The following is an 18,024-nucleotide window of genomic DNA, read 5'->3' on the forward strand; positions in this document are numbered from 1 at the left end:
ATGTGTTAGGGATAATCAGTATAATGTAGAATAATAATAGAGGATGTGTTAGGGATAATCAACTGTAGTATAATAGAGGATGTGTTAGGGATAATCAACTGTAGTATTAGGGATAATCAACTGTAGTATAATAGAGGATGTGTTAGGGATAATCAACTGTAGTATGATAGAGGATGTGTTAGGGATAATCAACTGTAGTATGATAGAGGATGTGTTAGGGATAATCAACTGTAGTATAATAGAGGATGTGTTAGGGATAATCAACTGTAGTATAATAGAGGATGTGTTAGGAATAATCAACTGTAGTATGATAGAGGATGTGTTAGGGATAATCAACTGTAGTATAATAGAGGATGTGTTAGGGATAATCAACTGAATCCCTCCCCTTTAGTATCATTTCATGGGTTGGCGTGGGTCATTTCAAAAGGTACACAATACTTTCACTGGAAAATGATTATTACCAAACTTACCTTGTGACCAATGCCCAAAATATGACTTCAAAAAAAAGATTTCCTCAAAATACTTTCTTTCTTTCTGATTAATTACAGGTGATAAGAGAGCCTACGTGTCGCTTCCCAGACCAGGGGTGAGTATCAGAATGTACAATGTTATGACTGGTGGATATTTCTTATTTCATTTTATTCAAATGACTTTCCATCATTTCCTCCTTTAATATCACTCATCCTGTCAAAACATTTCTCCCGTCAGAAACATTCAGCCAACCTGAAGACGGTGAAGGCAGTCAAGCTAGATGCAGAGGTATAACTTGATCATCAATTACACAATACACCTCATATAGTCTGTGTCCCAATACACCTCATATAGTCTGTGTCCCAATACACCTCACAATGGCCTGTGTCCCAATACACCTCACATAGGATGTGTCCCAATACACCTAACATAGGTTGTGTCCCAATACACCTCATATAGTGTATGTCCCAATACACCTCACATAGGTTGTGTCCTAATACACCTCATATAGGATGTGTCCTAATACACCTCATATAGTCTGTGTCCCAATACACCTCACATAGTCTGTGTCCTAATACACCTCACATAGGTTGTGTCCCAATACACATCATATAGGTTGTGTCCTAATACACCTCATATAGCCTGTGTCCCAATACACCTCACATAGTCTGTGTCCCAATACACCTCACATAGGTTGTGTCCCAATACACCTCACATAGGTTGTGTCCCAATACACCTCACATAGCCTGTGTCCCAATACACCTCATATAGGTTGTGTCCTAATACACCTCATATAGTCTGTGTCCCAATACACCTCATATAGGTTGTGTCCTAATACACCTCATATAGTCTGTGTCCCAATACACCTCACATATTCTGTGTCCCAATACACCTAACATAGTCTGTGTCCTAATACACCTCACATAGACTGTGTCCCAATACACCTCACATAGTCTGTGTCCCAATACACTTCATATAGGTTGTGTCCTAATACACCTCACATAGTCTGTGTCCCAATACACCTCACATAGGTTGTGTCCTAATACACCTCATATAGGCTGTGTTCCAGTGGTACTCTATTCCCCCAGGTGCCCTGGTCAAAAGAAGTGCACTATATGGGGGATAGGGTGCCATTTGGGACACATCTATTACCTCTACTTTCTCACCCTGACAGGTGAATTAATTCTGCAGGAAATGAATAACTGTTCAAACACACTATTGGGGAATTATCCCGATATTGCAGGAACCATGGTCTGCTAGATTTTAGCTGGACTCTGTCAGTCATGACTGGGCATGCAGGGTCGAGAGTATTTTATGAGTAACTTAGTACACAAAGTGATAATCAATAATTGGAAATAATTAGGAAATATTATGGCTGATTGATAATGCATGACATTTAGAGGTGAAGAGCAGAACTGAGTTTATATTCAAACTGATAATGTCACTCCCTGACCTTAGAGAGCCTGTTAATTTCTCTATTTGGTTAGGTCAGGGTGTGATTTGGGTGGGCATTCTAGTTTTCTATTTCTTTGTTGGCCGGGTATGGTTCCCAATCAGAGGCATTTGTCTATCGTTGTCTCTGATTGGGAATCATACTTAGGCAGCTTGTTTTCCACCTAAGTTTGTGGGATCTTGTCTATGTTCAGTTACTGTGTAGCCTACAGAACGTTACATTCATTTATCTTTGGTTGTTTTTTGTTGTTCATCTAAAATAAAGAAAGATGTAAATTTTCCACGCTGCACTTTGGTCTCATTCCGACGATGGACTTAACAGAAGATCCCACCACCAAGTGACCAAGCAGCGTGCCCAGGAGTGGAGGACATCATGGACCTGGGAGGAGGTAACGGCAGGGGACAAGACCCTGCCATGGAAGCAGGCGGAGGCAGCGAGAGAGGAACGGCGACGAGATCAGGAATCTTGGACACGACGCAAGCAAGAGAGGCACACGGGGTGGTCGGCGGAGCTGAGGGTTGAACCAGAGCCAGTCAGGGAGTCAAGTGTGGAGCTCGTCGCAAGATTACAGAGAGAGGTGCTGGCGTTGAGAGCGCTGCATAGCAGGCGTGCTGAGGAGCGTGACACCAGTCCGGTGTCATGTGCACCGGTTTCACGCATCTGGCCTCCAGGGCGCCTCACCAGTCCGGTGCGTCCTGTGTCTCCTCTGCGCACTCGCCCTGGGGTATGTGTCGCCGTTCAGGCACCATGTTATGCGGTTCTATGCACCGTGTCTCTAGCGCCCCGCACTTGCCGGGCTAAAGCACCCAGCCAGGACGGGTTGTGCCAGCTCTACGCTCCAGACCACCAGTGCGCCTCTACAGTCCAGTACGTCCTATGCCTCCTACCCGCACTCGCTCTGAGGTGCCTGTCATCAGCCCGGTGCCACCTGTACAGGTCCCATGCATCGGGCCTCCAGTGCGCCTCCACAGTCCAGAGCTTCCTGCGACAGTACCCAGTCCAGAGTTTCCGGCGACAGTTCCCAGTCCAGAGCTTCCGGCGACAGTTCCCAGTCCGGAACCTCCGGCGACGGTCCACAGTCCGGAACCTCCTGAGGCGGTCCACAGTCCGGAACCTCCTGGGGTGGTCCACAGTCCGGAACCTCCTGAGACGGTCCACGGCCCGAAGCCTCCAGTGACGATCCACGGCCCGGAGCCTGCAGTGAGGATCCATGGCACGAAGCCTCCAGTGATGTTCCAAGGTCCGGAGTCTCCAGCAATGGTGTGCAGTCCAGAGCCTCCAGCGACGGTTGGCAGTCCAGAGCCTCCAGCGACGAGAATGCCAAAAATGTGCAAAGCTGTCATCAAGGCACAGGGTGGCTACTTTGAAGAATCTCCAATATAAAATATATACTTTTTTGGTTACTACATAATTCCATGTGTTATTTCATAGTTTTGAAGTCTTCACTATTATTCTACAATGTAGAAAATAGTCCAAATAAAGAAAAACCCTGGAATGAGACTTTCCAATCTTTTGCCTGGTACTGTGTTCCATCACTATTGGGAAACTGAGTCCTATTTTGTTCAGTACTTTCGAATGGGATTATTAACTATTAACAAATAAGGGATCCTTTATCTTTCTTTCCTTCTTCAGGAGCAGAGCACCATAGCCAAGCTGGGTCTAGAGCTGCGTCTTCTGACTTCAGACATGGACACGGAGGTGGAGAAGTGGGAGGACCAGGAGCATGACATCGTCCGCCAGGGCCAGAGCTTGTCCAGCATGGCCTACTCCATGTACCTCTTCACCAGGTAGACCGTCTGCCTGCCTGCCTGCCTGTCTGTCTGTCTGTCTGTCTGTCTGTCTGTCTGTCTGTCTGTCTGGTTGCTTTTGTGTGACAGAAGATTGCAACTCCTTTTACCGCAAGGTACCTTGCACCAGCCAGGTATTGACCACCAGCCAAGTATTGACCACCAGCCAGGTATTGACCACCAGCCAGGTATTGACCACCAGCCAAGTATTGACCACCAGCCAAGTATTGACCACCAGCCAGGTATTGACCACCAGCCAGGTATTGACCACCAGCCAAGGATTGACCACCAGCCAGGTATTGACCACCATCCAGGTATTGACCACCAGCCAGGTATTGACCACCAGCCAGGTATTGACCACCAGCCAAGTATTGACCACCAGCCAAGTATTGACCACCAGCCAGGTATTGACCACCAGCCAAGTATTGACCACCAGCCAAGTATTGACCACCAGCCAGGTATTGATCACCAGGTATTGACCACCATCCAGGTATTGACCACTAGCCAGGTATTGACCACCAGCCAGGTATTGACCACCATCCAGGTTTTGACCACCAGCCAGGTATTGACCACTAGACGGGTATTGACCACCAGCCAGGTATTGACCACCATCCAGGTATTGACCACTAGCCAGGTATTGACCACCAGCCAGGTATTGACCACCATCCAGGTTTTGACCACCAGCCAGGTATTGACCACTAGACGGGTATTGACCACCAGCCAGGTATTGACCACCATCCAGGTATTGACCACCAGCCAGGTATTGACCACCTCTGTATGGATATAGAAGTAGAGGACACAGATGCCATCACAAATCTTGTTGATATGATGTGCATAGTCAATATACACTACATGGCCAAAAGTATGTGGATTTGGCTATTTCAGCCAGACTGTTCAGACAGGTGTATAAAATCAAGCACATAGCCATGCAATCTCCATAGACAAACATTAGCCATAGAATGGTCCGTACTGAAGAGCTCAGTGGCTTTCAACTTGGCACTGTCATAGGATGCCACCATTCCAACAAGTCAGTTAATCAAATACTGTATGTACCCTGCTAGAGCTGCCCCGGTCAACTGTAAGTGCTGTTATTGTGAAGTGGAAACATCTAGGAGCAACAACGGCTCACAGAACGGGACTGCCGAGTGCTGAAGTGCGTAGCGCGTAAAAAATCATCTGTCCTCAGTTGCAACACTCACTACTGAGTTCTGAACTGCCTCTGGAAGCAACTTCAGCACAATAACTGTTCGTCGGGAGCTTCATGAAATGGGTTTCCATGGCCGAACAGCCGCATACAAGCCTAAGATCACCATGCACAATGCCAAGCGTCGGCTGGAGTGGTGTAAAACTCGCCGCCATTGGACTCTGGAGCTGTGGAAACGCATTCTCTGGAGTGATGAATCACACTCCACCATCTGGAAGTCCGACAGACAAATCTGGGTTTGGAGGATGCCAGGAAAACGCTACCTGCCCCAATGCATAGTGGCAACTGTTAATTGTTGTTGGGGGAGGAATAATGGTCTGGGGCAGTCATGGTTTTGGCTATGGATGACAATGCCCCCGTGCACAAAGTGAGGTCCATACAGAAATGGTTTGTTGAGATCGGTGTGGAAGAACTTTACTGGTCTGCACACAACTACATTGAACACCTTTGGGATGAATTGGAACGCCGACCTGAGCCAGGCCTAATCACCCAAAATCAGTGCCCGACCTCACTAATGCTCTTGTTGTTGAATGGAAGCAAGTCCCTGCAGCAATGTTCCAACATCTAGTGGAAAGCCTTCCCAGAAGAGTGGAGGCTTTTATAGCAGCAATGGGGGGACCAACTCCATATTAATGCCCATGATTTTGGAATGAGATGTTCAACGAGCCGGTATCCACATACTTTTGGCCATGTAGTGTGCTTCATCAGTTGTTATCATCAGGTAATATATAATTCACTCTGTTTCATTTTTCATTCATTTCCTGTATCGATTGTGTAGGGGGGAGGGCCTACTGAAGACAACCATGGATCTTTTCCATCAGGCTGAGGTAAAGTACTGTACATGCCCCCTGTCCTCCACTCCACTCATCCCTCTTCTCTTCCTTCATCCTCGTCTACTTCGTACAGGGCTTTAATTGAATCTGTCCCAGGTTCCATTAAGGACAACCACGTCCCTGGGAGAAGACAGAATCAATACTGTATTAAAAGGCCCAAGACAATAATTTGTCTGTGGTAACGAGAGGATGACTAGAGGAGCAGAATGGCCTGCGCTTAATATAGAGAGGGAGCGGGAGAGGCAGAGAGAGAGAGAGACAGAGAGAGAGGCAGAGAGAGAGAGAGAGGCAGAGAGAGAGAGGCAGAGAGAGGCAGAGAGAGAGAGATCATAGAGACGCAACTATACTTTATATAACTCTACCCTTTCACACAGCAAAATGTAACCTGCAATTATCGTAATTAGCTGCGCAATTATCGTAATTGGCTGATTGAAATGCACCTTTTGAATTTGAAAACCTACAGTGTGTGCTGGTCTTGTTCACATCCTCCCGGCTACCATACAGCCATTGAGTGTAATTGACAATACTTGGCTGATAGATTTGCCAGACCAGTGTTCAGAATGTTCTGCCAGTGAAGTGAGTCATGCTTTTTGACTTCTCGTTCTCTTTTTCTCTCTTTCTCTTTCTGCAGGTGCTTTCTGAGGAGGGACTCCAGCTGTGTTCTTCACTACACACTTTCTCCACCCAGGTACACATGCACGCACGCAACCACACAAAAAACACACAGGCTCCGAGACCGCTTCTACCCCTAAGCCATAAGACTGCTAAATAGCCAGACAGCTAAATAGTCAATTAATGGTACCCAGACTGCACTGACTCTATCTTGCATTGACCCTACGCACTGTCACTAGACTTTATATACACACCGTATACACACTCAGTCACACATACTACATTGACACGGCCCACACAAAACCCACACACATTCACGTACATTACATACGGACACACACACACACACGAACACACATTCTTACACATTATCAAATCAAATGTATTTATATAGCCCTTCTTACATCAGCTGATATGTCAAATTGCTGTACAGAAAAACAGCCTAAAACCCCAAACAGCAAGCAATGCAGGTGTAGAAGCACGGTGGCTAGGAAAAACTCTCTAGAAAGGCCAAAACCTAGGAAGACACCTAGAGAGGAACCAGGCTATGAGGGGTGGCTAGTCCTCTTTTGGCTGTGCCGGGTGGAGATTATAACAGAACATTGCCACGATGTTCAAATGTTCATAAATGACCAGCATGGTCAAATAATAATAATCACAGTAGTTGTCGAGGGTGCAGCAAGTCAGCACCTTAGGAGTAAATGTCAGTTGGCTTTTCATAGCCGATCATTAAGAGTATCTCTACCGCTCCTGCTGTCTCTAGAGTTGAAAACAGCAGGTCTGGGACAGGTAGCATGTCCGGTGAACAGGTCAGGGTTCCATAGCCGCAGGGAGAACAGTTGAAACTGGAGCAGCAGCACGGCCAGGTGGACTGGGGACAGCAAGGAGTCATCATGCCAGGTAGTCCTGAGGCATGGTTCTAGGGCTCAGGTCCTCCGAGAGAGAAAGAAAGAGAGAATTAGAGAGAGCATACTTAAATTCACACAGGACACCGGATAAGACAGGAGAAGTACTCCAGATATAACAAACTGACCCTAGCCCCCCGACACATAAACTACTGCAGCATAAATATTGGAGGCTGAGACAGGAGGGGTCAGGAGACACTGTGGCTCCATCTGATGACACCACCGGACAGGGCCAAACAGGAAGGATATAACCCCACCCACTTTTCCAAAGCACAGCCCCTACACCACTAGAGGGATATCTTCAAACACCAACTTACCATCCTGAGACAAGACCGAGTATATCCCAATAAGATCTCCACCACGGCACAACCCAAGGGCGGGCACCAACCCAGACAGGAAGATCACGTCAGTGACTCAACCCACTCAAGTGACACACCCCTCCTAGGGACAGCATGAAAGAGCACCAGTATGCCAGTGACTCAGCCCCTGTAATAGGGTTAGAGGCAGAGAATCCCAGTGGAGAAAGGGGAACCGGCCAGGCAGAGACAGCAAGGGTGGTTCATTGCTCCAGAGCCTTTCCGTTCACCTTCACACTCCTGGGCCAGACTACACTCAATCATATGACCCACTGAAGAGTTGAGACCGAGTCTGCGTCTCTCACATGGGTAGGCAGACCATTCCATAAAAATGGAGCTCTATAGGAGAAGGCCCTGCCTCCAGCTAGAAATTCTAGGGACAATTAGGAGGCCTGCGTCTTGTAAGTAGCGTACGTGTAGGTATGGACCAAATCGGAAAGATAGGTAGGAGCAAGCCCATGTAATGCTTTGTAGGTTAGCAGTAAAACCTTGAAATCATCCCTTGCCTTAACAGGAAGCCAGTGTAGGGAGGCTAGCACTGGAGTAATATGAAACAAAATGTTGTTTCTAGTCAGGATTCTAGCAGTCGTATTTAGCACTAACTGAAGTTTATTTAGTGCTTTATCAGGGTAGCCGGAAAGTAGAGCATTGCAGTAGTCTAACCTAGAAGTAACAAAAGCATGGATTAATTTTTCTGCATCATTTTTGGACAGAAAGTTTCAGATTTTTTGCAATGTTACGTAGATGGAAAAAGCTGTCCTTGAAACATATGTTCGTCAAAAGAGAGAGATCAGGGTCCAGAGTAACGCTGAGGTCCTTCACAGTTTTATTTGAGACGACTGTATAACCATCAAGATTAATTGTCAGATTCCAACAGAAGATCTCTTTGTTTCTTGGGACCTAGAACAAGCATCTTTGTTTTGTCTGGGTTTAAAAGTAGAAAGTTTGCAGCCGTCCACTTCCTTATGTCTGAAACACAGGCTTCCAGCGAGGGCAATTTTGGGGATTCACCATGTTTCATTGAAATGTACAGCTGTGTGTCATCTGCATAGCAGTGAAAGTTAACATTATGTTTTCGAATTACATCCCCAAGAGGTAAAATATATAGTGAAAACAATAGTGGTCCTAAAACGGAACCTTGAGGAACACCGAAATGTACAGTTGATTTGTCAGAGGACAAACCATTCACAGAGACAAACTGATATCTTTCCGACAGATAAGATCTAAACGAGGCCAGAACATGTCCTAAACCAGGCCAGACAAATTTGGGTTTCCAAATCTCTCCAAAAGAATGTGGTGATCGATGTTATCAAAAGCAGCACTAAGGTCTAGGAGCACGAGGACAGATGCAGAGCCTCGATCTGACTCCATTAAAAGGTCATTTACCACCTTCACAAGTGCAGCCTCAGCGCTATGATGGGGTCCAAAACCAGACCCTAGCATTTTGTATACATTGTTTGCCTTCAGGAAGGCAGTGAGTTGCTGCACAACAGCTTTTTCTAAAAAAAAATTGAGAGGAATGGAAGATTCGATATAGGCCGATAGTTTTTTTATATTTTCTGGGTCAAGGTTTGGCTTTTTCAAGTTTATTATGTTCAACATAAGAGGGCCAAGCACAGGAAGCAGCTCTTTCAGTAGTTTAGTTGGAATAGGCTCCAGTATGCAGCTTGAAGGTTTAGAGGCCATTATTATTTTCATCATTGTGTCAAGAGATATAGTACTAAAACACTTGAGTGTCTCCCTTGATCCTAGGTCCTGGCAGAGTTGTGCAGACTCAGGACAACTAAGTTTGGAGGATTACGCAGATTTAAAGGGGAGTCCATAATTTGCTCTCTCATGATCATGATCTTTTCCTCAAAGACGTTCATGAATTTATTACTGCTGAAGTGAAAGCCATCCTCACTTGGGGAATGCTGCTTTTTAGGTAGCTTTGCGACAGTATCAAAAATACATTTCGGATTGTTCTTATTTTTCTCAATTAAGTTGGTAAAATAGGATGATCGAGCAGCAGTGAGGGCTCTTCGATACTGCACGGTACTGTCTTTCCAAGTTGGTCAGAAGACTTCCAGTTTGGTGTGGCGCCATTTCCGTTCCAATTTTCTGGAAGCTTGCTTCAGAGCTCAGATATTTTCTGTATACCAGGGAGCTAATTTCTTATGACAAATGTTTTTAGTTTTTAGGGGTGCAACTGCATCTAGGGTATTGTGCAAGGTTAAATTGAGTTCCTCAGTTAGGTGGTTAACTGATTTTTGTCCTCTGACGTCCTTGGGTAGGCAGAGGGAGTCTGAAACGGCATCAAGGAATCTTTGTGTTGTCTGAGAATTCATAGCACGACTTTTGATGCTCCTTGGTTGGGGTCTGAGCAGATTATTTGTTACGATTGCAAACGTAATAAAATGGTGGTCCGATAGTCCAGGACTATGAGGAAAAACATTAAGATCATTACACACACACATGCACACACTCACTTTTAGACTTGTCATTTGCTGCTGCTACTCTGTTCTTTTTTTACTCCTATTATTATCTATCCTGATCCTGTCCCTTTACCCTGCCTTTATGTACATATCTACCTTAAATAACGTATTATTATCTATCCTGATCCTGTCCCTTTACCCTGCCTTTATGTACATATCTACCTTAAATAACGTATTATTATCTATCCTGATCCTGTCCCTTTACCCTGCCTTTATGTACATATCTACCTTAAATAACGTATTATTATCTATCCTGATCCTGTCCCTTTACCCTGCCTTTATGTACATATCTACCTTAAATAACGTATTATTATCTATCCTGATCCTGTCCCTTTACCCTGCCTTTATGTAAATATCTACCTTAAATAACGTATTATTATCTATCCTGAACCTGTCCCTTTACCCTGCCTTTATGTACATATCTACCTTAAATAACGTATTATTATCTATCCTGAACCTGTCCCTTTACCCTGCCTTTATGTACATATCTACCTTAAATACCTTATTATTATCTATCCTGATGCAGTCACTTTACCCTGCCTTTATGTACATATCTACCTTAAATAACGTATTATTATCTATCCTGATCCTGTCACTTTACCCTGCCTTTATGTACATATCTACCTTAAATACCTTATTATTATCGATCCTGATGCAGTCACTTTACCCTGCCTTTATGTATATATCTACCTCAAATACCCTATTATTATCTATCCTGATGACTAGTCCCTTTACCCTGCCTTTATGTACATATCTACCTCAAATACCTTATTATTATCTATTCTGATGACTAGTCACTTTACCCTGCCTTTATGTACATATCTACCTCAAATACCTTATTATTATCTATCCTGATGTCTAGTCCCTTTACCCTGCCTTTATGTACATATCTACCTCAAATACCTTATTATTATCTATCCTGATGCCTAGTCCCTTTACCCTGCCTTTATGTACATATCTACCTCAAATACCCTATTATTATCTATCCTGATGCCAAGTCACTTTACCCTGCCTTTATGTATATATCTACCTCAAATACCTTATTATTATCTATCCTGATGCCTAGTCACTTTACCCTGCCTTTATGTACATATCTAAAGTACCTTATTATTATCTAGCCTGATGCCTAGTCACTTTACCCTGCCTTTGTGTACATGTCTACCTCAAATACCTTATTATTATCTATCCTGATGACTAGTCACTTTACCCTGCCTTTATGTATATATCTACCTCAAATACCTTATTATTATCTATCCTGATGTCTAGTCACTTTACCCTGCCTTTATGTACATATCTACCTCAAATACCTTATTATCTATCCTGATGTCTAGTCACTTTACCCTGCCTTTAAGTACATATCTAAAGTACCTTATTATTATCTATCCTGATGTCTAGTCACTTTACCCTGCCTTTGTGTACATATCTAAAGTACCTTATTATTATCTATCCTGATGCCTAGTCCCTTTACCCTGCCTTTATGTACATATCTACCTCAAATACCCTATTATTATCTATCCTGATGACTAGTCACTTTACCCTGCCTTTATGTACATATCTACCTCAAATACCTTGTTATCTATCCTGATGTCTAGTCACTTTACCCTGCCTTTATGTACATATCTAAAGTACCTTATTATTATCTATCCTGATGCCTAGTCCCTTTACCCTGCCTTTATGTACATATCTACCTCAAATACCTTATTATTATATATCTTGATGCCTAGTCACTTTACCCTGCCTTTATGTACATATCTAAAGTACCTTATTATTATCTATCCTGATGTCTTGTCCCTTTACCCTTCCTTTATGTACATATCTCGTACCTCTGCACATTGATCTGGTACTGGTACTCCCTGTATATATTGAACCAAAATATAAACGCAACATGCAACAATTCGAGTTACAGTTCATATAAGAAAATCAGTAAATTGAAATCTATGGATTTCACATGACTGGGAATACAGATATGCATATGTTGTTCACAGATACTTTACAAAAAAGGTAGGGGCGTGGATCAGAAAAGCAGTCTGTGTCTGTTGTGACCACCATTTTCCCCATGCAGTGTGACACATCTCTTTCACATAGATTTAATCAGGCTGTTGATTGTGGCCTGTGGAATGTTGTCCCCTCCTCTTCAATGGCTGTGCGAAGTTGATGGATATTTGCAGAAACTGGGACACGCTGTCGTGCACATTGATCCAGAGCATCACAAACATGCTGAATGTGTGACATGTCTGAGTATGTAGGCCATGGAAGAACTGGGATATTTTCAGTTTCCAGGAATTGTGTACAAATGCTCACTAACAGAGATGTAAACACATTTTTACACAATTTGAGAGAAATAAGCTTTGTGTGCATTTTTGGGATCTTTTATTTCAGCTCATGAAACATGGGATCAACACATGTTGCGTTTATATTTTTGTTCAGTGTACCTCCATTCTTGCAGGTTATTTTATTGCTTGTGTTACTATTTCCTCTTATGTTATTCTGCAACGTTGGGAAGGGCTCGTAAACAAGCATTTCACGGTCAAGTCTACACCAGTTGTATTCAGCACGTGACAAATAACATTTGATTTGATTCTCCACCCAGGTAGCCTACTGCACGACCGTAAATCACATACACAGGGCAGGAAATTAATCCTGTTAACCAGTTTCAGTTTCCTCTGTACTCAAATCAAAGAAACAAGTTAGCATGCCTCCCTCTCTCCAAAGTGCCCAGGTCCTGGAGTTGAATTAAATGCCCCCCTCTGACAGACATTAATGACTGCCATCCGTCTCTGGGGAAAGTGGCAATGTGGTTATCAGCATTGGCTAACCCTGTTCTCTGGAGAGGGCACCCAAACACTAATACACACACGCACACACGTGTGCAGGCAAATGTGCATATGCACACACACACAGGCACACACACACAAACTACTAATACATAATCAACACATCCAGCACTTCAGCTCAGCAGCGTTTGATTAATTACTTCAAACAAACATTGGCTAATCGATTCCCCACCACTCTGGAAGGAAGCAGGCTTGTGCAGCTGCACAAGTTATTTATGCTAATTAGCCTTAATGTTTTCAATTGAAACACTTTTATTAGTATTATTACCAGAGGGTGTGAATGGTACTACAGAGATCTATTCTAATGTACAATAATATCATTCACTTTTTTTGGCCCAAATAAGAGACTTTAGGCACTGTTAGATTTGAATGCATCTACTCCATCCTAACCTCCTATACCTTTGCTGTGCTTTTTTATTTTTGTGATCACATTTTTACCTGTATTTTTATATAACTAGATGTGTCTTTATGATCACATTTTCACTTTTTTCTAAAACTACATTTCATTTTTGGTGACTTTTATTTTCATATAACTTAACGTCTTTATTTTGTCATCAAATTTTGACTTGTGTTTTGATATACTAAATATTTCTCTCCTGATCCCTCTTCAACAGCTGATGGATGAAGAGAAGGTGGTAGTGCTGTCGGAGATGGAGAAGCTTATGGGCTTATGCCAGCAGCTGCAGATGGGGGTGAGGACGCCGGTACAGGGCAAGACTGCCACATTCCAGAAGGTACTATAAATACAGGCTTTATAAATACATTTGATTGATTGATTGATTGATTATTACTATTATTGATATACTAGCTGTACATAATATGTTGAACTATGGTGTTGTTGTCAATGACTGGATTTTCTTTTGTAATGAAATCCACTTTTATTTAAGTTCTATGTTACAATAGTCCGCCAAGGATTAGTTTATTAATTAGATTTTATTCATACAGAATACAATACAAATATTGCCAGGAGAGCACATGACTATAAATAGGGTTCTACCATGTTGAAATAAACCTTTGTCCAAAATCTAGCTTGCCTACTTCTCACTTAAACTGCATACTGTGTATACTAATTGTACTACATACTGTTTAGAACGTACTGTTTAGTAAAAAACAAATGTGGTAAGCAACAACTATCAGCATACAAGGCCCATCCTACAGAGAATGTGTAATCTAATGTGCAATCTAAGCTTGATGCCCTCAATCTCAAATGATCAATGAACCCACCAGGTACAACCCCAAATCCGTAAACATGGGCACCCTCATAGATATTATCCTAACCAACTTGCCCTCCAAATACACCTCTGCTGTTTTCAACCAAGATCTCAGAGATCACTGCCTCATTGCCTGCATCCGTAATGGGTCTGCGGTCAAACGACCACCCCTCATCACTGTCAAATGCTCCCTAAAACACTTCAGGGAGCAGGCCTTTCTAGTCGACCTGGCACGGGTATCCTGGGAGGATGCTTGGTTATTCTTTAAAAGTGCCTTCCTCGCCATCTTAAATAAGCATGCCCCATTCAAAAAAATGTAGAATCAGGAACAGATATAGCCCTTGGTTCACTAGAGACCTGTCTGCCCTTGACCAGCACAAAAACATCCTGTGGCATTCTGCATTAGCATCGAACATCCCCCGTGAAATGCATCTTTTCAGGGAAGTTTGGAACAAATATACACAGGCTGTTAGGAAAGCTAAGGTTAGCTATTTCAAGCAGAAATTTGCATCCTGTAGCACAAACTCAAAAATGTTCTGGGACACTGTAAAGTCCATGAAGAATAAGAGCACCTCCTCCCAGCTGCCCACTGCACTAAGGCTAGGAAACACTGTCAGCACAGATAAATCCACAGTAATTGAGAATTGCAATAAGTGTTTTTCTACGGCTGGCCATGCTTTCCACCTGGCTACCCCTACCCCGATGAACAGCCCTCCACCCCCCACAGCGACTCACCCAAACCTCCCCCACTTCTCCTTCACCCAAATCCAGATAGCTGATGTTCTGAAAGAGCTGAAAAATCTAGACCCGTACAAATCAGCCGGGCTAGACAATCTAGACCCTGTCTTTCTAAAATGATCTGCCGAAAATGTTGCAACCCCTATTACTAGCCTGTTCAACCTCTCTTTCGTATTGTCTGAGATTCCCATAGATTGAAAAGCTGCTGCGGTCATCCCCCTCTTCAAAGAGGGAGACACTCTAGACCCAAACTGCTACAGACCTATATCTATTCTACCCTGCCTTTCTAAGGTCTTCGAAAGCCAAGTTAACAAACAGATTACCAACCATTTCGAATCCCACCATACCTTCTCCGCTATGCAATCTGGTTTCAGAGCTGGTCATAGGTGCACCTCAGCCACGCTCAAGGTCCTAAACGATATCATAACCGCCATCGATAAGAGACATTACTGTACAGCCGTATTCATCGACCTGGCTAAGGCTTTCGACTTTGTCAATCACAACATTCTTATTGGCAGACTCAGCAGCCTTGGTTTCTCAAATGACTGCCTCGCCTGTTTCATCAACTACTTCTCTGATAGAGTTCAGTGTGTCAAATCGGAGGGCCGACTCTCTTCTCTGTATACATCAATGATGTCGCTCTTGCTGCTGGTGATTCTTTGATCCACCTCTACGCAGACGACGCCATTCTGTACACCTCTGGCCTTTCTTTAGACACTGTATTAACAAACCTCCAGACGAGCTTCAATGCCATACAACTCTCCTTCCGTGGCCTCCAACTGCTCTTAAATGCAAGTAAAATGAAATGCATGCTCTTCAACCAATTGCTGCCCACACCTGCCCACCCGTCCAGCATCACTACTCTGGACGGTTCTGACTTAGAATATGTGGACAACTACAAATACCTAGGTGTCTGGTTAGACTGTAAACTCTCCTTCCAGACTCACATTAAACATTAAATCTCCAATCCAAAATTAAATCTAGAATCGGCTTCCTATTTCGCAACAAAGCATACTTCACTCGTGCTGCCAAACATACCCTCGTAAAACTGACCATCCTACCGATCCTCGACTTTGGCGATGTAATTTACAAAATAGCCTCCAACACTCTACTCAACAAATTGGATGCAGTCTATCACAGTGCCATCCGTTTTGTCACCAAAAACCCATTTACTACCCACCACTGTGACCTCTACGCTCTCGTTGGCTGGTCCTCGCTTCATACTCATTGCCAAATCCACTGGCTCCAGGTCATCTACAAGTCTCTGCTAGGTAAAGCCCTGCCTTATCTCAGCTCACTGGTCACCATAGCAGCACCCACCCGTAGCATGCGCTCCAGCAGGTATACTTCTGGTCACCCCCAAAGCCAATTCTTCCTTTGGCTGCCTCTCCTTCCAGTTCTCTGCTGCCAATGACTGGAACGAACTGCAAAAATCACTAAAGCTGGAGACTCTTACCTCCCTCACTAGCTTTAAGCACCAGCTGTCAGAGCAGCTCACAGATCACTGCACCTGTACATAGCTCATCTGTAAATAGCCCATCCAATCTACTTCATCCCCATACTGTATTTATTTATTTATCTTGCTCCTTTGCACCCCAGTATCTCTACTTGCACATTCATCTTCTGCACATTCTACCATTCCAGTGTTTAATTGCTCAATTGTAATTACTTCGCCACCATGGCCTATTTATTCCCTTACCTCTCTTATCCTACCTCATTTGCACATGCTGTAAATAGATTTTTCTACTGTATTATTGATTGTATGTTTGTTTATTCCATGTGTAACTCTGTGTTGTTGTATGTGTCGACCTGCTTTGCTTTATCTTGGCCAGGTCGCAGTTGCAAATGAGAATTTGCTCTCAACTAGCCTACCTGGTTAAATACAGGATAAATAAATAAATAAAAAATTGTGTTGATTCCCACCATTCGTTGGTTTTGGTACAGCGCGTCCCTTCAGCTGATTATCAGCTGTTGTCAGACACACGTGTCTCAAAATACAGTACGACATCCTGGCATTTAAAGTGTACAAAATGTTCTAAATTGCACATACTATAAAACTAACTTTTTCGCATAACTAAAATGCCTACTATTTAGAACGCAAGTATGGGTATTCAGACATGGCCATGGTTATAGGGAGTGTGAGAGAATGCACTGAAAAGAAACCTGGCAAAGGAGTATTGATGAACTGCAATGATAAGAGACAGTCAACCCATTCTTAATACAGCATTGGGCAAACATTTGTTACTGCTTTACAGACAGAGGTCAATCATAAAAACATTATTGTAAAATTAAACCCTATAATGACACTGAGCTTAATGAACCTCTTAAAATCTGTTGGACAGTGATGAACTGACACTGGTCACCTTGTACTAATGGGAAAGGTTACAATCAGGATGAGAGAAGAGAGAATAACATGGGGTACATCCCAAATGGCATCCTATTCCCTATATGGTGTGCACTGCTTTGAATAGGGCCCATAGGATTCTGGTCAAAAGTAGTGCATTATGTTGGGAATAGGGTGCCATTTGGGACACAACCATTGGGCTTCTCTGATTAATGTGGATCTGTTAGATGGGCATTGGCTTTCCCCTCAAGTTGTCATTAGCCAGACAGATCGGTCCACTCTGTCTGTCACAAGGGAATTAAGGGTGTTTTAATCAGGCAAAGGTCATTGCTGAAAAGTATTTTTAAATGGAGCAGGAGATGGAGGTTGTGTGTGTTTGGTGTGTCTAGTGTTGGTTTAGAAACACTCTGTAGTGAGACAACTTAGATGGTAATTCTTAGATTCTTACTAGTGTCCCATGTATACATCAGCTTTCCCATGTATACATACCATTATTTGTTTTACCATTATCTATATCTTTATGTTGTAATCATAATTATTACATTCTATCAGACCACCATCCTTGACATGTTTTTGAAATCTTTCTCTGTCTGTCTCTAGGTGGATTCCTCCATTCAGAACACTAGAGCCATCATTACTGTGGTGATCTACCTCCTGCCAGTCTGTAACAAGATTGTCAGAAAGGTGAGAGGTCACAGTTGACATCAGCTCATCTACCAAGTGGTTCAAGTGCACCCTCTTAGCAATGTTTACTGGGGTTTGAGTACACTTTTTTTAAGTACAGATGAATATATCAATGGTG

The 18,024-nt window shown here is 43.3% G+C and overlaps 1 protein-coding gene across 4 annotated transcripts in view; it reads left to right on the top strand.

Moving 5' to 3' along the window:
- The window catches only part of ctnnal1 (catenin (cadherin-associated protein), alpha-like 1), a 120,097-nt gene that overhangs the window by 99,534 nt on the left and 2,539 nt on the right, over nt 1–18,024 (top strand). For all 4 annotated transcript variants that reach the window (XM_065020325.1, XM_065020327.1, XM_065020326.1 and 1 more), the window contains exons 12-18: nt 549–586; nt 709–759; nt 3,557–3,711; nt 5,694–5,742; nt 6,380–6,436; nt 13,544–13,663; nt 17,823–17,906. In XM_065020325.1, coding sequence (XP_064876397.1) covers nt 549–586; nt 709–759; nt 3,557–3,711; nt 5,694–5,742; nt 6,380–6,436; nt 13,544–13,663; nt 17,823–17,906 — 554 coding nt within the window. The remainder of the gene's footprint in view (nt 1–548; nt 587–708; nt 760–3,556; nt 3,712–5,693; nt 5,743–6,379; nt 6,437–13,543; nt 13,664–17,822; nt 17,907–18,024) is intronic.

Source organism: Oncorhynchus nerka, linkage group LG7 (assembly GCF_034236695.1).
Source record: "Oncorhynchus nerka isolate Pitt River linkage group LG7, Oner_Uvic_2.0, whole genome shotgun sequence".
Lineage (NCBI taxonomy): Eukaryota > Metazoa > Chordata > Actinopteri > Salmoniformes > Salmonidae > Oncorhynchus > Oncorhynchus nerka.